Source organism: Indicator indicator, chromosome Z (genome assembly GCF_027791375.1).
Source record: "Indicator indicator isolate 239-I01 chromosome Z, UM_Iind_1.1, whole genome shotgun sequence".
In the NCBI taxonomy this organism is placed as follows: domain Eukaryota; kingdom Metazoa; phylum Chordata; class Aves; order Piciformes; family Indicatoridae; genus Indicator; species Indicator indicator.
Window position 1 is genome coordinate 43,416,653 of NC_072053.1, and position 23,524 is coordinate 43,440,176.

At 38.1% G+C, this 23,524-nt stretch overlaps 1 protein-coding gene across 1 annotated transcript in view; it reads left to right on the top strand.

The window, feature by feature from the left end:
• Positions 1-23,524, top strand: part of CCDC171 (coiled-coil domain containing 171) — a 148,956-nt gene that overhangs the window by 90,772 nt on the left and 34,660 nt on the right. Inside the window, 2 exon segments of the mRNA XM_054397577.1 lie at positions 11,563-11,708; positions 14,123-14,177. Coding sequence (XP_054253552.1) covers positions 11,563-11,708; positions 14,123-14,177 — 201 coding nt within the window.

Below are 23,524 nucleotides of genomic sequence, written 5' to 3' on the forward strand. Positions count from 1 at the left end.
TTCTGAAGTATAACATAATGATTGGTGCACAGTGAAATTTAAAATGCTTTAGTTATATCTTTACGGTGCAGTAATGTTGCCTGTCTCAGAGAATAGTTTGGAGTCTGTTACACTGGTGCTATTAAAAATAAAAAAGAAGACATTCTGATATTCTGTCAAAGATTAAGTGAAGAAAAACTGTCAAAGCAGTAGTATGAACCAGAGAAGTTTTACAGTTTTTTGAAGTTCACTTCCAATACTATCTGGATATTCCATGTGTAGGAAGTATGTCTCCTTTGGGAGAAGGGGATAATAAATGGAACAGTATTGTGATCGTATGGTTTTATTGGTGCATTGTAATTATACAAATAAATACTTCTGTCCATGACCTTAGAATTTGCAGTGCGGTGAGGAAGATTTATTGACATGTAATTTGGAAGAAAAATGGGCTTATTGTGTAATTACAGAGTGTTACTAAGCATATGTACTAAACATACCACTTATCCTTGTTATTTCAAGATCTTCAATAATGTTTCAGTTTTCACTCAAAATCCCAGAAAGCCTTCTTTGGTAAATCCAATGCCTGGGAAATCTTTATTATATTAATAGGTCAGCTACAAAGTAACTTTCTACCACTAGATGTGCAGAAAGGATAATAGATCTTTAAAACAGCATGTGATATTTAAAAAATAAATGTTCTAAACCCTGCTTTTCTGGTAGTTTATATATTCATGTGTGGGAGTTTCTGCTGTATAGATTCTTAAGATACTACTCCTTTATATATAGATTTGCTTCTTGCTGATGTTTATGTAGAATATCTCTAAGGCCTCATCATTTTTTCATCTTAGGTTTTCTCAGGATCTTGCTTTCTATTTATGTGAATCTTAACTCTATAAAGGTCTTGATTTTATATTAATTATTTAGGAATTTTATATTAGTTAAATTTTGTTTTACTGTATCTGTTCTTTCTGTTAGGAAGACTACTCTCCACTTTTTAGTGAAGGCAGTGATAGGTGTGGCCTCGTAGAAAAGAATAGATCCTTTAATATAAAATTACATATTTATCAATTCATTCTTAATCTATTGAGATTAAAGAGTAAGAAGGATAAAGAGAATCATGTATGCGTATTTTCCCACTGCAGATACTTCATGCAGCAGGATGTGGCTGGCATAATATTAAAATACCATATGTATACACTAAACAGCATTTGGGGCACATACACCTGAATGCAAATGTTTGGTCAGGACTATTCTGAAGGAAATAGTTCTGTAAACTGTAATAATGTGATATATTTGCTGAAGCCCATGTTAATGTTAGTGCCTTGTTAAAAATATTTGTCCAATTTACTAACTAAAGAAAATGAAAAACTCTTGCTAAAGCAAGATCAAAACTTTTGGTAGCATTAATTGACATACTTGGCATCGTCCATAACTGCTTAGCTTGATGGCTCACACTACTGTGCTAGTGTCTCCTGGAACAGCAGCCTCTTTCATGAAACTGCTGCAGAACAACCAGCAGCACTAAAACAACTGAACTAGGACCACCAATATATTGAGGGCATGGAGAAGTATTTTTTCTTACTCAGACCTGAACCTTATATTTTGTTTAGAAAATGTCTTGAAACTGTTCTAGAGATTTCAGGATTCCTGTTGTATGAACCAGTGTACCATTACGTTTGTTTCTGTCTTGGTCTGGAGGGGAAGAGACTCGGTTCTTTTTGAACATTCCTGTGTTATGAAATTAGAGGTACAAATGAGGACAAAATATCAACGGTGAGTCTATTTATTGACAGAATAAAGTGGATGGAACAGAAGAAGAGAGAGAGAAAGGGAAAAAATGGAGAGACAGAGCAATCAGGAAAGGCATTATATTACCGCCCTCCCTCCCAGCCCCAAGACAATTTGGGTCTGTGGAAGGGTGCTGCTGCATTCTTTTTGGCTTGTGCTGTCCGCCGTGGAGGAGCGGAGGGAGAAATCCCAAAGTCCAAATCCTTCTCTGAGTAGCCTCCAACATGTGGTGTCTTCAGTAAAGATGTCTTTTCTCTATGAGTTACAGCAGGCAAAACCTAGGGCACGGAGAAAGGGTTCCTGGTCTGCTGCTTCCAGGTTGAATGTTCATGGTGATGTTTTTTCTCTCAGTCTTTTTCTTTCCTTGTTTGTCTCCTCCTCAGCAGACATTGCTCAGGTATTTATACAGTTTTTTAGTCACAGGGGGTTTTTTTAGGTATGTGTCCAGGTATTGTCCCAAGGGAATTTTCCTGTGTATTCCTTGTGAGCTTACAGGGGTCTGGGGGAGGCAGGGGGCCTCCACCTCCTCCTTTGTCTTTTACCTGCCCATACACACAATACATATCAGGGGCTTACCATGGCGGGTAGGTGACATGCCAGGTGGTATAGTCCAGCCTTTTCACCATCCTCCCTTTCTGGGGTAGCTGATGATCTTATCTGTGCGCAGTGGTGTCTGCCCGTTACACGTTTCTGTTGCCAGAGGGTCTTCTCACCATCCCCTCGCTGGGCAGCTGTTTTCTGGGTGAGGAGCAAAGGTGATTTTATCTTTTTTGATTCACATCAAGAGAGACAAGATTTAGTCTCTTAACAGTTTCTTAAATTTAGGTCTGAAGCAGAGCTAATGTCATGTGAATTAAGTTGTGCCTCATAACTTTTTAGTCTGGTTGCCACTGGCTTCAGATTGTCTGCCTTTTTACATCAACGAGAATAACATCGTGAGGTTTTAATTCGAAGGTAACATTTTGTTGTCATAGTTAACTGGATTGCTGTTTATCCATATTCCTATATTAACTGTTACAATTCAGAAATATTTCAAAGTGAGTGATGCAGATCCAATGGCAAAATATTTTTTAAGAATTTCAAATACTCTCTTCCTGGGCTTAGAACTGCCACTAATAATTCAAGATCGTTAGGACCAGTAGGGCATGATCACAAACTGATGGTTCAAGCCCAGTTCAGCTACGATCAAATATGAGAAACTGGTGTAATATGTTGTGTCATCACAGGTAGCCAGGTAAATATTTCTGAGTATGTACATGTGATTTTATAGCACTTACAAACAATAGTAATGGTGACGTCTAAGAGCTGTTTCTGTCTTTATCTTGACACTGTGCTAATGTGCACAATCAGTTAATGCATAGCAAAATTAAGCAACGGTCTTGCAGATCCTTGTCTATAGCAGACAGCAGTGTTACAGAGCAGGAATTGCAGTTTCCTGTAATGTTAGGTGCATCGCTTATGTACAGGTACATGAGAAACTTATGAAAAGTCCACCTTTAGAGTACCAGGTATAAATCATCTTTTTGATATTTTGGAAATCTTGGTCTCTCGTGTGGCAGTGAAAACAATAGGATTATTTCTCTTTTGTGGCACTTAAGTAACTGACTTAAAGGCATGATACTGCCAAACCACAGAAATGCTGCTCCTGCAGGCTGGATCTTGTCTGGTCTGCAGTTGCACAGGGTTAGGTATTGTAGTGCAAGAGGAAATTACTTTTCTAGGGAGAAAAAAGAAACAGCGGTCCTGAAGTAGCATGTCAGTGGTGAGTAATCCTGTGTTTATACCACCCCGTGGGTGATTCCAAAATTACATTTTCACTTCACATCAAGGCTTTTTTCTAATACACTTAAATCTCGCAGTGATAAAGCCTGAGTTTTTCTCAAATTATCGTTGTTCCATTAAGGTGGTATAAGCCTTCTCTGCAGCTTTCCAGAAATACTGACATAGTTCACTTAACTCAAAAGATGTAAAAAATTTCTAGATTATCATGTGCATAAATTTTATTACGTACCTCAACATTTTTCAAAGCGTTGTTTAAAAGTAGGGATTAATTATTTTATCTGATTGGATCAGTGTATTTCTGGAAGGCCTAGTGTATCTTGGTATTCAATTGGGTGTGCCTCAGCATTTTGAGAGAACTTCTGTTTCCCTTCAAATGTGGCAGTATACTTAGCTAACACATTTTAACACTGATGCTTTTGTTTGCTAATACAAATGAGGATCTAGCCTGTGTATGGGCAGTTTAGTTTATGTTTAGTGGTTCCTGCATATAAAAAAAAATCCGTAGTTTTGTTTAGTTTTACTTGCCTTGAAGCTGAGTGATACATAAGCATAAGACATTTCTCTTCTGGAAGATGTGTTATTATATGGAATTATTCAGGAAGAGCTACTGTGTTCAAATTAGTAAAATATTTTAATCCACAACAACATTAAGGCATATGCAACTCAGTGACTTCATAAGGCATTTACAGGCATTCTTTGTGAAACATTTTGAGCTAATGCAAAAGAAAAATGCATTCCTTTCATGTTAGTTAGAATAGGTTTGGTCTTTAGAAATAAGTCTGTGTTGTAAGCACAGAGATATTAAACCTAGCTTAAGTCCACTGAAGATAAAATGTTTGTGGTACTTAAACTTTGCTTCAGTTGATAAATGGACTGTTGTCTAGACATATGGAATACCATTTGCTTTCACAATATGAGTGCCTACAATTTCAAATCACTTTTGTAAGAAAAATCTCTTGCAAGATGAAAACTAACTCATTTCCACTTCCAGGTCAAGTGAGTGACTCTTGAATAAATTATTTTTGAAGTGTTTCTTAATACTTAGATTCAAGGTCTTGTAGGTATTACAGCTGCTTTTTAAGCTGCGTGCATCAGCATTTAACTTAGCATTGTCTTTAGATGATTGCTTGACTTTTTTGTGGTACTGATTTAACTATAGCTTTCTGCTGCTGGCATAGTTTGAGGTCTGATATTGTTATGAATATTGTTATTAATATTGTTATGAATATGTGATTTGTGTCAAAAGGTGAGTTAGGAGTGAAGTTCAAGGAGCTTGAGAGATTCTTATATAAAACAATCACAAGCAATTGTATTTGACATTATGTCAGAAATGTGAAAATACATCTGCAACTATGTCTTCATTACCTATATTTTGTTGGTATTTATTAAAATAATTGTGCTGGATGGTGTTATTGTCTTGCTTAGGAGACCCACTCCTGCTTGTGACCTCATTAAACAGTGCACTCTCAAGGACATGATGAGGTATTTTGCACCTTGCTAGCTTACAGATCACAGTTTATCTGTGTTTAACTGCTTCCATGCTACATCACATAGCTCAGAGAAGAGTCATAAGGTCTGTCCTTTCTCACAGTGGCAGCATATGAAAAGATTACTACTGTCAGGGTGAGGGTCCAGTAGCAGAGAGGTTAAAAAATCCACTGCTTTTTCTGCAAAAGAGATGCAGCTCATTCAAATGTCCTTTTGAGTACTCATATTTTTTTTTTTACTAGGGAAGTTTAAAGGGCATGTGAAAGCATCTCTTATTGAAGGGATGTCATGGGTGGTCAACCTCAGGTTACGTCTGCTTTGCAGGAGGAGAAGAGTCACATGGACTTCATTTCAAGTTGTTTTAAGACAGCATTGCAGCCACTATGAAACACATAGTGAATCCAGATATAGTGTGTTGATACTGCAGTTTGGTTTCATGTTGAGAAGTGTAAATCCATTTCAGTTGTTGACAAAGGTCTAAATGTATTAGATTTTTTTTTAATGTGTTTGTGAGAAGTATCAATTATGATTTTTTCCACAGAACTTTTTACTCCTGATATTTTTAATACTCTGTTCTAATTGAATTTTCATTTTGAGTTATTGATAAGAAAGATTTCAGAAAATGTGCTGTGGGATTTAACTCTATAGGTGAGCCAATGTAATTTGGTTTGCATTGCAGTCATGCACACTAAAAATACAGTTGACATGAAATATTAATGTAACTTCTTTTACTTTTTGGATTTGGACCTTTTGAAGATGCAAGACTTCTCTAGGTTATCTGTAGATTGTCCTTTGAAGGGCACTCAGAGACCATTCTGAACATTGTATTTGCCAACAGGGATAATGGGAAGTGTGTTTCAGCTGTTTGAGGAATGAATGCTGGCTAAACTTCATATTCTTTCTTTCATTGTGGAATTTTATTAGTTATGTGGACAGTTTTTCAGCATGTATGCCGTGTACAGATCTTTTAAAAAGTAGTGTTTTGCATCTAAATGGAAAATATACATACAGAACACCATCCTGAAGACAAGATCTTTAATTTCACAAATTAGTTCATAATACACATAGTGCAGTATATTTGCATATCTTGTAGTGCTGTGTTGTGTCTTTGTAATTTAAATCTAATTTAGTAAGCAGGTTTATCTAGCTTTAGTTGATCTTGGAAAACGTGCTCTTGGTACAAATGTGTCACATACGCTTTGCATGAATTTGAACTGTATGACTGTCATTGTTCATCTAGAATGATGGTCTGTTATCTTTTGAATAGAGTGCTTATTTGTGTATGAGGAGTGACAATGTTAAACTTTGATTTATTTTGTAACTGATTTTGAAGAAAGAGATTCCTCACTGCAAAGCCTAAGCGTGTTAAATAATTTGTGGAAGGTCCTAGCCAACAGACATCCAATGAGATGTTTATTCAGTGCTGTCAGTTACTTGCTCTCTCCAACAAATGGCTTTTCATGTTCAGTTTATGGGGGAATAAAAGCCTAAATCTAACATATCTCTAAAGGGAACTCCTAAGGATTGCTATGAAAACTCAACTGATCTATGAGCTTTTGGTGGACTGTAGAGGAAGGAGTGCAGTGATACCTGAATGCCTAAACATCTGAGCTGAACAAATACATAGCATTTTATGGAATGTCAACAAATTGGAGTTTGGCTTAGAAGTTGGTTCAGAATCATTTGTGCTTGAAAGTGAAAGCTCAGCATCTTCACAGAACTATTAGCAGACCTAGTAGGTTTTTAAAACCTTCATTCTTATCGTGTTTAGCCATTACTTCCTAACAATTGTAATTGTTCACAGAAAACATTTCAAGATAAATGCATTATCAGGTTTTGAAATTTTCTTATTTTTGTAAATACTAAGACCTGGGGGGCAAAATAAGGGCTATATTGTGGATTAAGTGAAATATCTCAAGGCTGTGCTTTTCTGATAACTGAACCTGAAGTGACCTTTCTCAGACACAATTACAGAGCTGTATGTTTTTCCTTTAATTTCATCAGGGGTTTAATTAGTATACAAATAAAACTTCCCTTATCTTCCTTTCTACCTAATTGGCTTGTCTTCGCTTATATATGAAGAATGTGAAAATGGGCTGTAATTAGGGTGACCGTGTTAACCTTTTTTTCTCAAACGTACTGTTGCCTAAAGGCCTCAAGGCCTAAAAACAGTGCTTTGGATTATTGCTTTGCAATCACTATGGCTCTCCCATAGGTTTTCTCATGAGCAGAAGGGCTTTGGGTGCTGCAGGTTCCCACTGCTTAACGGGATCTTCATTCTTCTCCCCACTAAATGTTTATTGATTATCTCACTGCTCCACACTCAGCCTCCAACAACTTAATATCAGGTGACAGTCAGGAGAGTTCTCCAAGTAATTAGAGTGGAGCATTGAGGGAACAATTAGGAGCAGAGTTATTAAACTTGATTTATCCTATTCTCTCCTGAACACTTTCTTGGATATCAGAACATCACACTTTCACAATCTACCCTGGCTGAGAAATTAGTGGCTAACCTGCTGCTTATCATTGTTGCCTTGCTGCCTTCAGGCACACCCTCTTGGTTTCAGTCACTCAGCTGGAAATATTAGAGTCCATAAAGTTTATCAAGGGTTTTAATTAGATCAACCTGAAGAAGGAAAAGAAAAAAAAGAGGCTTAGCAGCCATTACTTTAGAATACTCCACACTTTATTTAAGAAATTTCCAAGGCTTGATTTTAACCCACAGTAGCAAGGAACTTAAAGTGAATGTTGATTACTTACTTTTAGAGAGAGCAAAAATCAGTTCACATTTTGCTTGGATATTGCAATATTATTGATAGGTGAAGCCTGAACCTTTGGAGATTTCTGTAAATAATAGTGAAAGTTTTGAATATAATAAAGCAGCTGTTAAGTGAGATACTTGACTTAATCATTTCTATATTGCTTCATCACCAACTACTGTGAATTGCTAGCCATTCCTCTCAAAGAGTTAGGCTTCACACTTTTATCCCTATTATTGCCTTATTAGCATGCCTATGCTTGCAATTGGTAAGCAATATTAGTTAGCAGCACCCTGAAGATTTTGACACCTATTGGTTCTCTTTACCATTTATGGTTAAGTGAGGGAAAACATTCTGCAGGATTAGACAACTCCTCAGCCCCTGTAGAAGGATACCTATTTAATAAAAATGAAATAATATCCATAATGTTCCAATTATCCAGTCTTTCATCACTCATGTAGCCCAGTAGAACCTTGAAGCCAGACTCTGTTCCAGCAGCCTCTACATCAAAAGTTGTTTGCATCAAAATATTAGCAGAATTATTTATTCTGCATTGACCGGAGCTCAGTCCTGTGATAGCATTTTAAAAACAGATTTCTCAATCAGATGGGAAAGTGGAATGGACAAAGCACTGGCACCGGACATTGTTCTCTGTACAATTAATTTTGTTTGTCAAAACTGGGAATCTGAGTGGGAGTGGAAACACAAGTCAATTTTCCTCAGTGCTGGCTTAGCCTGCACCAAACAAACAGTAAATATAATAAATGGAAGAATCTAATGTTCTTTGTTGTTAAATTAAAGATGCTTCCTTTTATGCTTGTTAATCCACATGTTCTTTCTTGAAAATAACTTCTGTGAAAATCTGTCAAGTCACAAATTCAACTGTTCAAGCAGGGTTTGGATAGCTGCTAGTGGTATTAGGGCAGAACTGCTAAAATCAACACTTATGTCTTTGCATATCTTTATGGCTAATAATAATGCAATGCAAGAATGAGTTCTTTATGTCTATATTTTCTTAGGTGAAATATAGCATTCTTCTTTGAAAATAACGACATAAGTCACAGAACAGAGTTATTTAACCTGCAGTAACTTGAGGAAGACTAGTAATAACATTTAGGGGGTTTAGAGCTGCTTAAATAAACTCCTGATTGTTTTTTTTTTTTATCTTACAGCAGTGATTAATCTCATCCTGGATTTGGTAAATTGCTGAGTAGAGCTCAGGTAGTGGTGTTCTACCTTCCAAATGCACTGTTGAAGTAACTGGTTTCATTTTTGTCCTGAGAATTGTTGAAGAAAACATTATGCAAATCCACAGACTTCAGTTTATTTTTAGGATAATGCAGTTTTATGCCGTACTTTGTTATTTTGTAGAAGAATAGGAAAAAAGTTAAATGAAGTGGGAGACATGGTGACAGACAATGTAGAGGTGAAGTAATTACTGAATGCCTTCTTTTCCTCAGTCTTTACTAACACAAGCCCTCACGAATCTCAGACACTGGAGTTAAGGCAGCAAATCTGGAGGGAGGAAGACTCCCCACTGGTCAGTTGGGGTCAGAGGTCTGGGTTAGAGATTACTTGAATGGAATAAACCCACTCAAATCCATGGGCTTTGATGAGGTGCATCCATGAGTGCTGAGGGAGCTGGCTGGTGTTGTAACTACCATTCTTCATAATTTTTGAAAGATTGTGGAGAACATGGGAGGTGCCTGAGGACAGGAAGAGGGCCAGTGCCACTCTAGTCTTCAAAAAGGCCAAGAAGAAAGCCCCAGGCAACAACAGACCAGTCAGCCTCACCTCCATACCTGGAAAGGTGATGGAGCAGCTCATTCTGGAGGCCATCTCTAACCACATGGAAGAAAAAAGGGTTATCAAGAGTAGCCAGCATAGATTCACCAAGGGGAAATCTTGCTTGACTAATCTGATAGCCTTCTATAAAGGCATGACCAAACGGATAGATGTAGGGAGAGCTGTGGATATCGCCTACCTTTACTTCAGCAAGGCTTTTGATACCATCTCCCATAACATCCTCACTGGCAAACTCAAGAAAAGTGGGTTAGATGATTGACTGTGAAGTGGATTGGTAACTGGCTTAACAACAGACTTCAGAGAGTTGTGATCAGTACTGTAGAGTCCAGTTGGAAGCTTGTTGGCCTGTGGTGTTCCCCAGGAGTCAATACTGTGTCCAGATTTGTTCAATATCTTCATCAATGACCTGCATGATGGAATTAAGTGTACCCTCAGCAAGTTTGCTGATGACATGAAACCGGGGGGTGGGGTGGCTGACATACTCAAGGGCTGTGCTGCCATCCAGCAAGATCTGGGGAGCTGGGTGAAGGGGAATCTCATGAAATTTGATAAGGACAAGTGCAGGGACGAGTACAGACTAGGCATTGTCCTGCTGGAAAGCAGCTCCATGGGAAAGTCCTTGGAGTCCTAGTGGACAGCGAGTTACCCACGGAACAGCAATGTGCCCTTGTGGCCAAGAGGGCCAATGGTATCTTGGGGTGCATGAAGAAAAGTGTGTCCAGCATTGTGTAGTGAGGTTGTCCTTCCTTCTGCTCTGCCCTGGTGAGACCACACCAGTTTTGGGCTCCCCAGTTCAAGAGGGACAGGGATCCATTGGAGAGAGTCCAACAGAGAGCTATGAGGATGATTGCAGGACTTGAACGTCTCTCCTATGAAGAAAGACTGAGAGAACCGAAGACTGAGAGAACCGGGGCTCTTTATTCTTGAGAGGAGAAAGCTGAGAGGGGATCTTATCGATATCTATAAATATCTGAGGGGTGGGTGTCAAGATGAAGGTGCCAGTCTCTTTTTGGTGGTGCCTAATGATAGGGCAAGGAACAACAGATATAAGATATACCACAGGAGGTTGCACCTCAACGTGGGGAGACACTTCTTTATAGTGAGTGTGATGGAGCACTGGAACAGGCTGCCCAGAGAGGTTTTGGAATCTCTTTAACTGGAGAATTTTCAAAATCCACCTGGATATGTTCCTGTGTGGCCTGCTCTAGATGATTCTGCTCTGGCAGTGGGATTTGATTTGATAATCTCTAGATTAGCAAACTATGCAATCACGTTATTAATACCCCAGTCTATCAAAGTATTGATTTCTTCCATCAGAAAGGAGGAACAACTACCCAGGTTCTGTATTAATTAGTTCTGTGTGCTGTCGTCTATTGGATTAATCTGAATTGATTTAAAGCGTGTTGTCTTTAAGACAGAGACAGACATGCTATTTTGCGTATTGGAAAACTGATGTTAAAATATGAAACCACCAAAAAATAGTAACTTGTACTTAGCAACAATTGCAACAAAATTGTACTTAATGCAATAACAGAGATTATTAGTTTCTTAATTTTTTAATCCTGAAATGTCTGAATAGTACAGAATATTTAAATACATGCTACTTTGTTTATTCCCTTTCCCTGTGAATTTCTTTGATGTTCATTTAAAGTTAAGTTTTGAGAATATTCTTTTCTCTTTAGTGCCATACTCTTGACTATTTCCACTGTGTTTAGCACTGGAATCTGAGCACAGTATATGAACCTGTACCTGGTTGATCAACAAATAGTTTTATTTTATAAAACACAGAAGGTTCTGAGTTAGTAACGTTTCTGCTAGAGAATTCATAAAACCATATTATGTAATGGTCCAAATCTACTTCACAGTTGGTCTATTTTGCACTTTTTTTTCATAGTTTATGGCATAAGTTGAAGTTAATTATTTGTGCTGACAGGTAACTCTGCTTTCTGTGTGTATGCAGAGACTCTCTGAGGCAAAGACAGAGCTGAGAAGAAAAGATCAATCTCTGCGTCAGCTTAATAGACTTCTTACCCAGCTGGAGCAGGACAAGCTACAGCTGGAAGAGAGGATCCGTGATGCAGAGAGTGCCCTCTGCGTGGCAGCAAAGTGAGCACTGGGACTTTGGGGAGATCACTTAAAACAGACAAAAGATCAATTCTTACTTTCATGCACAGGGTTTTAGCTCTGGCTAATGTAATGCTAGAAAACAAAAGTATATCTGCCACTCTCTCAAATTCAGTGTTCTAAAAAGAAAGCTTTTAGTTCAAGGTACTAGATAGTATATTTTCTGTACACCCCTAGCAGTACTCCAAATTCTGGGCCCGGATGTAGCATTGGCTTTTTTTTTTTTCCAGTTATTTTACTGATTTGACAACATCTCTCTGGCATACTACTAACACTATTTATTTAAGAGGTGATTGCTTGTTTTCTCCATTTCCACCTGATCTTTGTATGGAGAGATACAGTTTATTTATAATAAATACCAAAATGTCAGCTAGGTGACAGGTCGTAGATGCCAAAGCAGCTGAAACCCATTTCAGACCTAATCTTATCTGTGGAATAGAACATAACTTTCAGCTGGTTTCAGAGACTTTTGGATTTAGACATAAACCCCATAACTTTTTATGCCATAACCTGGAGAATGGAAAGAAATGTTTGGGAACCAATATTGAAAAGATTGGTAGTCAGAAGGTGTTCCACTGGCTTGGATAAGAATATTACTAACTTCTTACAGTCATATAGTCAGATAAAAAGAGAAATCATTGCAGACTCTGTTAGGTATTACTCTTATGTGTGTACTTTGAATATTGTTAGTCCATGGCTAACATTTAAAAAAATGTTTTAATTAAAAATTAAAATTTAAATTAAAATTTCTCATTATACTGACCTCTGAAGAACCATAGCTTAGAAGCTTTAAGGGTTTTTATGCACAAGTGAAATAATGTAATTGATATAGTTATCAGTGAAATGTTTAACAAGCTAATTAAAATGACAAATGATATTTATTATGAGTATATTAAAGCAGATGTGACCTGAAGAAGGATTTGTTCTGGGAAGCTTGCCCCTTTTCACTCTTCCCCAACCTTTTTATGTACTGTAGTACTAGAGATCATTCCCTGTGGCCCTTCGTATATTCAGAAAAGATTATTTTAACATGAAGTGGTTTTAAATTGGCTCTATTTCTGTATAGAACAGTTGAATATTGACAAAGAAAAAACCATACAATTTATTATTCTACCAACTCTTCATAGCAGAAGAGTTGGAACATAAAAGCAAATCAGGTGAAATAGACTGCTTTTGTCCAGAAAGTCTTCAATACTGCTTCTATAACCTAAGAAATTCCTAAGCAATGCATGGGTGTCTTCCAAGTTATTTCCCAATCTTTTGTACAGTTTAAAGGACAGGAAGATGGCTGGGTCATTCTGAGAATGGCTGTCTGGATGTGTCTGAGAGTCATGAACTTTACAGAAATTTAGTAGCCTTTTGGTAATTTCTCTGCTGTATCAACCCTACAGCCCAGCTATCATGTAAAGGATGATGTAAAGCATGTTCTTCATGCCTGAACTACAATTTCTGGATAATAATCCTTAGGAATAGTTCTATGATCCGAGTTCGAATTCCCTTATACCTGTAGGAGTTGATGAATATGTGAAATAAAAATTAAATGAAATGTGGATCCTAGCATGTAGCAGTGCATTGGATTGATTTTCTAAACTTCTTTCCTAGGTACTATAAACAAGTATTACCAGACTTTTATTCTAAGGTATATTTAAGATAATAAATCAACTGTATTCAACTTTCTGTTCACAAAATTAAGATCCTGGGGACCACTTATTCACCTGAGTCCAAAATTCCATCTGAAACTACTTTCCTTCATTTGATGAATACTGAAGAATGTGAGGAACAAATTAACTTCTGTATCAGTAACTAAGAAATTAATGCTCTTGAACTGACTCTCTAGAACTGACTTCACCCAGACAAATAGCAGTCACTTCACAGAATCACAGAATGGTTTGGGTTGGAAGGGACCTTAAAGATCACCTACTTCCAGCCTTCTGCCATAGGAAGAGACACCAAATGGGGCCAGCAGAGAAGGTGAACAGCATGTCCCTGTCAATCTGGTCCAAAGAAAGGTAGGATCCTGAAAAGAGAAAAATCTGTCTGACAGCTTTACTAGAACTGTAAAAGCTAATCCTACTTTTCTGGCCACCTTCCTGTATTTCCTGTTAGGATAGTATGAATTAATAAATGAGGAAGCAGTGGTCATTCCAAGCAGAAGAATGCCATGGATTTGACTTCTGTTTTAGGAACTGTAAGAGCTCAAAGGAAATACAGATGGCAAGGTAAAAGACACTCCTGGAATATTAAGATGTACCAACTTTTCTGGCATAGATTCTATTTGATTTCCTATGGTATCAACAATTATTTTTAACAACATGATGGTCATAAAGTGAATTTCTACATCAGTAGAGCTTCAGTTCTATTAACTACTATGTTGTGTTTTCTTTCTCTTGTAATAGAGACAAAGAATTGATTATTAGTTGTATGAAATCTGTGGAAGCCACTCTTCATAAGGTAAGACTTTGATATTTTCCCTCTGCATTCGTATTTCCAAAGACAGCAAGATTTTTACAACTGCTTGTTCTCTGTGGATTTGAAGTTGTTGTAAAGCAACCTCCTTTCCTCAGAATTTAAATTTCCACCTTCAGCTTATTTCCTTGCCAAAACCTATTCATATTTAGTGAAATTAAATACAATTTTATAGTATATGAACTTCTTAATATAAAACTTCTTACAAAATTTCCTTTCCTCACTGAGCTCTATTTCTGGTTACCAAATGAAGACTTTTAATCATCTAAATAATTCTTAATTGCTGTTGAGTTAACTCTATCTATTAAAGCAGAGGTCATGTGGTGAAGTCACATAGATGGCCATAAGGTATTTGTCTTTGAGCATGCTACTTTAATCTTTGAAATGTGATAAATAAAGTAAGGAAAAGACTGTAAGTATCAACCTGTAATCAAAAACTTTCATGATTTTTTAAAAACTTGTTAAAATTGATAAATAGTCTTTAGTTGTCACTTTGACTTACCCTGGCATGGTATTCTTTGAAGGTCCAACAAAGCTGTATATTCAATTATTTGAGAGAAAGGGCAACAGCTGTAACCCTAATGGCTGATTGTTTTGTAACTGTTTTCAGTCCAAAGCAACACAGAGCAAAAGAAATGTTTTATAAGCTTGGAGTGTTCATTTCCCTTATCACATCTTGAATTACCTTCAACATGGGAATCTATTCCATATTTTAGTTTCTGTGTTCACCAAAATGTCTGTTAATTTAATTTTCAATACTTTTTTCAGGTTTCTTTCTCCTTTAATAATCACTGAAAGTGACAGTACCTAAACTGTGTGTTTTAGCTGCAGAATCTGCTGATAGGTTATGCCTTCATTTTTGTCCTCATCTTCACTCTGGCTGTGTTTTTTACAACAACATGTCATGTAATGTCCTTGGCCTTAAGAAATTATTGTTCTGGATTGCAAATTTAAAATTTGATTTAGAAAACAGTGCTGTAAATGCATGATGATTGAAATGTTTCAGAAATGGTTGTATGGAGCATCTCATGCTTAGTACTGGTTTTCCTGATGCAGTGAAGGGATTGAGAAATTACCATCATTGAGAATTTTAGTTACCACATCTGCTTCTTACTTGCTAGGCCCAAATAGCTTGTTATCGAGTGACAGAGTAGTTTATCCTTTCTGGTTTGGCAACCTAAAGAATGAGGAAAACATAAGAATTAGAAATGTCAGGATGATCCTTTCAGCAGGAACTAAAAGGAATTGATTGTAAATAATTCATAATTTGACATGTCATTTCTTCTAGAAGAACAAAGGGCAATTATTGATTTGGGAAATATCAGAAACATAAACCCTACATCACAATGGTAGCTAATTATCTAACATTAATGAATGTGGCTTATATGTAAACTATCAAGTTTACACTGTTGTTCTTAAAGGTTTTCTTACACAATTTAAAATCAGAACATGTCCAAGTAGATTAAATACTAGCAAAGGAACCACAAGCCTGTCTTACCTCTCATAGAAATTCTGGAAACGGCTTTTGTTTTCAAAAAAAGAAACCAAATGAATATAGATTAAGTTCAGAATCATATGAAGTACAGCAGGTATTACTGTGTGCTGCAGATATATTTATGGGAGTTTGAACATTGTGGTATTTCCCTGTGGATGTATTCATGAGCAAATACCCACAAAATTCCACTGTATCACTTGCAGGATCTGTGTTATCATTATGAATTTTTGCCTGTAGAGCTAGAAGAGATTTTACAGACATCCTTAGTAATCTTAGCTAGATTCAAGATAACACAGTACACTCTGATACCCATGAATGCAACATTGTTCCTTTCTGTACTCTATTGCTACAAGAATTCCGGAAGGCAGCACTGCAGGTACTAGATCGCCAGCTTTTGGGTATACTTCGGTGTAACATTCATCTAACAAAGCAAGAAGCAGAGCTGAGGGAGACAGTCTCTGTGCATGCTTCTAATACAGCTCTGTACAAGGGATCATGTACAAGACTTATTGGACTCCTTGTGACCGGGTGGAAAATCTAGTATCATACATTTGGCTTTGTTGACAAGTACTTGCGCATGCTTGTGCTTAGAATGAGTCTTTTAAGACCATCTCAGAGCTGCCTTTTGAAATCATCATGAATATTTATGAAGCATCAATGTAGAAGAACTTGAGTTTGTGCTATGCTAGGAAAGAAAATATTTTTAGCAACTAGTTTCATATAACCTTTATAACCTGTGAGCTGTTCTTTAGAAGATTATTTTTCATTTTATTTTATCCTGGGTCTTGTCATGTTAGCTATCTTCATCTGACTCCTGAATTGAAAAAAATCTTTCTTTGTTTTATAACATTTAAGTATTGAAGACAAATATCAAAGCACAAAGTGACCATTATACTAAATTAAAAAAAACCCCAAACATTATCTGGGGCAAACAGAGGACCTCAAGATTTTGTTTTGATTCAGTTTTATTCACATAACATTGAGGAGGACCAAATGGTAATAGCTGATTTTTAAGAAAAGTATGTTTGGAAAGCAGATGCCTTCCCCTTCCCCCACACCCTACCTCCTCCTGCCCTTTCTGTGGATTTTCTTAAATTAAAAAAACTTAGCAAAGTATAACAGGTTTAAACATTAGCTACTTAGAGAACTTGTGGCCATGATTTGACCTTTTTATTTTTATAAATAAAGCCCAATGTAAGAACCAAAATGGTAACAGAAATAAATTAATATTTAGTAGAAGAGTTCTTAGAAGACATTCCATCAAACATAAAGAGTTTTCTTTAAAAGTCTCATCAAAATAAAAGGCATTTAGGTAAATGTCTCCTTTTACAACCCACCTGCAGTCCTATACTGGTTTGTGCTAGAATAGAACTAATTCTGTTCAGTGATTTTACTTTTCACCTCAGTCTCTTTCAGGTAACTGAACTTTCTGAAGACAATGGCATATTTGTGCAGACAGTGTCTGCTTCTAGAGGTGATGATGCTTGATATTTGTAAGGATTGGTTTGCAGAAAGGCTTTTGACTTGATCCTGTTGAGACTAAGGTCACTGTTAAATCTGATGTACCATGCTGGGGCACCATAAGGTAAAGGTTGCATCTTCAGATGCTTCTCTTTTTATTGCTTCTTAGTTTGAGTGCTTCTACTGAGTCTGCCTTGACCAGCAGCCAGATGCCCATCCAAGCCACTCTCTCATTCCCTCTCAACCACACAGGGGGACAAAATAAGATGAGAAAGCTGGTGCATTAAGATATAGACAGAGAGATTTTGTGTTACTAGTTACTCACACAGGTAACACAGAATTGACTTGGGGAAAATTATTTTATTTATTAAAATATATTTGTGTAGTGCAAAGACAAAATAAATTGGCATCCTCCTTCCTTCTAGGTCCAACTTCCTTCCTAACTTCTTTGCCCATGCTCTGAGGCATAGGAAGCATGAGGGACAGGAGATTGCAGTTAGTCTGTAACAGATCTTTTCTGCTACTGCTTCCTCCTCATGGTGTTTCCTTGCTTCAGTGTAGGCTCTCCAGGGACTTCAGTTCCTTCAGGAACTAGCCTCCTGCTCCAACATGGAGTCCTGCATGTGTTGTCATGTGGACATGTGTTCCAGCATGGTCCTCTCCATTGGCTGCAGGTGTGCTGGTTTGAGGCCAGCCAGAACATCTCTTGCCCCGAAAGGGACAAAAGAATGACACACGCAAACGGATTGGAGAGTGATGGAAAGTTTAAATGGAAAAGCAAATTGGTGAAGCTACAGAAAACTACAAACTACAAAGCATAGTGGAAAAGAACATCCTAAAGCATACAGAACCCCCTCACAGAATTCCCAAAAGCTTCCCAGTCCTCCCTTTCTCCCACCTCGGGGTCTACCCAATCCCTCAGGGCAATTCCTTCCCCCCCCCCCCCCACTGCTAGGCAAGTCTCAGGCTGGCCAGGTCTGAGACTGCCCCCCCCTCCATTCTCCTCCTGGCATTAGGCCTAGACAGGCGTAAGAGGCCTTGAGGATACTCCCCCTGGCATTACCCGATAGGACATCTCCCATGGGAGCAGAGAGGGAAGAAAGAGGAAGAGAATGACTCTGCAGATGGCCTTATAGGGCGCAGGACTTATGGGTAGAAATACGCCATTTCCTGTGTCCACCCCTGTGGGTGGGCACCCAGGACACCAGAGGTGTATCTCATGTAGCAGTGGCAGGGGGCATCCAGCCTAAACTGCCACAGCAGGGAAATACCTGATCTGGTGCTTCAATCACTACCCTGCCCCTGCTTCTCTGACCGGTGTGTGTGGGGCTGTTTCTCACTCTTGTTCTTCTTTCTACCTGTTTGTGGTGATTTTTGCCCTTTCTTAAATATGTTTTTCACAGAGGAGCTATCAGGTGGACTGCTGGGCTGTTTATGCCCAATAAGGTCAGTTGGAGCTGGCTTGAGTAGGCGGTGCCTGGCACAGGGCAGCCACATCCACTTCTCACTGAGGCCACCCTGCAGCCTGCCACTGCCAGCACCTGGGCACTGCACCTGATACAGTGCTGTAATGGCCTCTTCAACAGCCTGCCTTAATCCCTATGCACTAAACTGCTGTGCAAAACACCACATTGAGAAGTCATCCCAGTGAGTCAGCCTGTACAGAGACAGAAAGTTGTTTCTGTTTCCCCTTGTAATCCTCAACTATTAAAGTTGTGATAAGTTGTAAAGGCTGGCAGTTTTCAGCCTGATTCAGCCCCAGCTCCTTTACATTTGGCCATTTTAACAGGTTATTAGAATACTGTGTTCACAAATTTAGTCTGTTACCTATCTCCCTGTGCGGCTGGGGAACTATGGTAATGAGTCCATAAAAAAACAGCAAAAAATCCTCCCACAAAAAATCTTTTTCCCAATACCAGTGAGGAACCTGCTCGTTATGACAGTTCAGGAATCAAAGCACCTATCCAGTGTGCTCCATTCCTTTTGGCATTTAGTCAGACAAATTATTCTTTATCCCCTCCAGTTAATGCACTTTTTTTCTGCTAGTTGAAAGGTTTGTATGCCAGCTAGCAGAACAGTTTCCAGGCACGCCTGTCAGTGGTTGTGCCTTTAAATGTTTCTACCATTGTGTTTCATTGCCTTACTGTTACACTCCCCTTCCACTCCTGTTATCTCCTCCAAAATGTCCCTAAGTTGTCTGTGCATGAGATTTGGGTGCAACAGTTTTAACAGCTGGAAAAAATGTGAACACGGTGTTCCATCCTATTACATACTTCTAAAATACAATGACAAAATTATCTTTTTGTATCCAATTTAATGGTGTTTTTCATACAGGACAAAGAGTCGGTTGGAGATGGGGTGAAACTCTTGAATATTTGAGAAACAGTAACACTGTAGCATTAGAGTCTATTTCTGTGTGTCCCACATCAATAAAATTCATTTCCTTATGATGGCTGGCTTATGGCATGTAAGAAATTCATTAATCATCAGTTCACGTCCATATGCAAGTGACAACATCAGTGAAAACACTCAGTGTAAGTGGCATTAATTTCAGCCACAAATTGATCAGTTAGTTTCAGCCACAAAATGATCAGACCTTGAAAAAAGTAGAATAGTTATGAGGCTTAGGTCAGCTGCCACAATCAGACTTGAATAGATGTGACCGGATACTCCACGTGTACTGATCAGCCACATTTCTTTAGGTGGGATTTATAGTCTGTCAGTTTTAGTCTTCTTAATAATGATTTAAAAGCTCTTGTTTTAGAGATCTCAGTTTGAAAATCCTAACCCCTAGAGCTGGTACTTCTATGTGTTTAGAAACATAACCAGAGTAAAGCTTGGTTGTGGGTGTGTGCTCATGATCTGTTCACACTGTGGTCATTTGTTGTTCTAAACTGGCCCTGTCACAAGCCTGTTGAAACAGTGGGTATGTGTATATGCAATAAAATCACAAAGAAAACCCAGTTAGAGTACTACAATTCTAATTGACTGCTGTGAGAAGTTTATAGCAGGAAACAAGCTGTTATTTCTCTGTGATCAAAAAAAAAAAAAAAAGTAAAAAGATCACTTTTTCTCCTCTTTCATCTCTAATTAGGATCTCTTCATTTCAGTATTTTAGTAATCACATTCTTCTGTTCCCTCCCTCCCCCCAATCTGACTTTCTTGATCCTTATTCCTGAAGATCAGTTGTGCAGGACATACAGGTGTTAGCACAGCTGGCTTGCTGATGACAACTCTGTCCATATAGCTGTCTAGTGTGTCATCACTCATATTGTTCAGTGCCATTCTGACCTAGCCAAGCTAAAAATGGTACTCCAGCTCAAGAGGGATTTCAAAACCTTGACAGACTAAAGATAAGACATTGCCAAATGTCATATCCATGTGCTTAACTGTTTTCAGGTTAGAGATATCTAAATAATTAATTTTAGGGTACATTTGTATTTTTTTTTTTAAAGTCTGAGTACTTTAATATAGTTTGCCTTCACAAAGGAAAAAACCTTTTTTGGAGAGCTGTGGAATTTCTGATTACGTTAACTGTTATTTTCTCCAGATACAGGCACATATTCAGCCCAAGGTTACTGAAGTACATCTTGCAACTACAGCAAAACTTAGGTCAATGTTTAAAAAAACCCCCAAAACTCTGGATCAGATTAACCTTTTATTCAATAAATCATGTAGTGTGCTTGTGTAGTAATTTCAGAAAGCTTGAATGAAACTTGCAGGTAAACCTGGGATGGTATTCTTCTCTTGACATTAGTTTCCAAAATCTTGACTAGTCTTTAAGAGAGACCAAAACCAACCAAACAAACAAATCAAAAAACCCACAACATCAGTTCTGTGAGATACATATCTCCTCATACAGATGATATTACGGAGTAATTAATGTTCTTTTAAAAACCACCTATGAAGTGGCTTATGTTGTAACTAAATGCAGATTTGCATGGCAATAATCAAAAGAGATAGTAAATCTGTATCCTAACAACAGAAATTTAAAGTAAATTTTCAGTAAAGTCACATATTTGGTGTACCTGATTATGTATGACTACCTACAACAGGGTATGTGCCAATGCTCTTTAAAACCTCTCCCATCAACTGAAGTCAGACCCTTGTGTTTTAGGATGCGTTCCTTCTTTTGGTAGAAGAGTATGCAATGGTCTGCTAGCCTTCATGTACTCAGTCCTAACTGTGGTTGCCATATAACAACTGTCTATTCAACTGTCCTACGTAGCACTTTTTGCAGGGTGTGTTGTGATTTGTTATGGTTTGATCTTGAAGAAAAAAAAAGGGGAAAGAGTTTGAGGCAGACTTTTTGCAGTTCAGTTGGCTGATTTGGCTCCCAGTATCATTCCTCACCTGTTATGCTGTAGTTTTCCAGTTTTCAGATGCGCTTGATTTAAAGTGCCTTCAGTTTAAGCAATGAAATCTTGTTAGAGACGGTTGCTCTGCTTCTGGAATGACTCTTGATTGATGAAACATCCTGGTGGAAAGTATTGTATCTGTGATTATATAGGCTATCATTGAGTAAGATCAACATACGTTTTTAAAGTGATTTTTTTAAAATAAATTTTCAGGGCAAGCTCAGACTCCGGTCATTTATGAGCAACCTGGTCTCTTGGATCCCCCAGAGTTCTGTGGTGTATATACTTCTTCAGATATCACACATGCCAAATCCTTCAGGAAATATTTTCTGGTCTTTATTACCCTAAAGTGCTAACACTTCAAGTATGATCATTGTTTTCTAGAAAGTCCATACTCAGGAATGACAATATACAGGTATTACCTAAGAAAGATCTTCTCTGTTGGCAATTACTGTTATCAACAGTATTCAGTACTATGTTGGCACACCGCAGTGAATTTTTTATTATAAAGAATACAGAGTTTCTATCTAAACATAAAAAAATTACGAAGTGTCATGAAGGTTTAATTCTGTTCACCAGTGTTTGTACTTGTTTAGTTCATGGAATCATAGAATGGTTTGGGCTGCAAGTGACTTCCAAAGGTCATCTAGTCCAACCCCACTGCAGTGAGCAGGGACATCCTCCACTAGAGCATATTACCTAGAGCCTTATCAAGCCTGGCCCTGAAGATCTCCAGGGATGGGGCCTCAACTACCTCCCTATGCAATCTGTTCCCCAGTGTTCCACACCCTCATGATAAAGAACTAAATCTACTGATCTCTAGTTTGAAACCATTGTCCCTGGTCCTATCACTACAGACCTTTGTAAACAGTCCCTAGGCAGCTTTCTTGTAGGACCCCTTAATGTACTGGAAGTCCACTAGTGGGTCTCCCTGGAGCCTTCTCTTCTCCAGGCTGAAACACCACCAGCTCCCTCAGCCTGTCCTTGTAGGAGTGGTGTCCCTGATAATTTTTGTGGCCATGATCATTTGTGCTGCTTTTACAAAGACATGTCCATTTAAATGAGTTGCTATGTTACTTATTTCTATTGAAATAGTTCTTATGAAGAATGGAAAAGACCATGTTCAGTAGGTGTATATGTTCTTGGTTTGTGTAATATGGCCTCCATTCTATATGCCGGCCTCAAGGTATGGACATTATGCAGCTAACTCAGTCACATATTTAGAAGACTGTGGTTAAGATTATGTTTGCATTCAAGCAGCCTCCTTCTATTTAAAAAAAATTCTAAAACCGGTTTTGTTAGTTATATATCCCATTTTTAATTACATGTCACATAGAGAATACATAACGATGTTCTTTCTCTCTTTGAGAATGATTTCCATTATAAAGGTGTAGTTTCTGTTGTCTCAGCAATATGGTCATCTCAGGATCAAGAAGACTAAATCATTGTTTGCCATTCACTTATCGCCACATCACTGCATTCTGTACTTTTTGTTCCAGTGTATTAATTGCAGATGATATGGTATTAAAAATGGTAGGAAATTAAAGTAAAATAAGGCACTGGGTTTTATGTAGAAGTGGTGAACTTTGAACTTAGAAAATATTCTCCTGTATAGTTTATATAGTCAAGTTTGTATCCAGAGTCTTATTTTCTTTTCATCATGACAGAATGTCTGCTCAGCAAGTTTGCTGATGACACCAAGCTGGGAGGTGTCCAGCGAGACTTGGACAGACTGGAGAGCTGGGCACAGAGGAACTAAATGAGGTTCAACAAGGACAAGTGCAGAGTCCTGCACCTGAGGAGGAGTAATAAACTGCACCAGTACAGGTTGGGAGGTGATCTCCTGGAGAGCAGCCCTGTGGAGAGGGACTTGGGAGTCCTGGTAGATAACAAGTTATCCATGGGACAGCAATGTGCTCTTGTGGCCAAGAAGGCCAATGGGATCCTGGGGTGCATTAAGAGGAGTATGTCCAGCAGATCAAGGGAGGTTCTCCTCCCCCTCTACTCTGCCCTGGTGA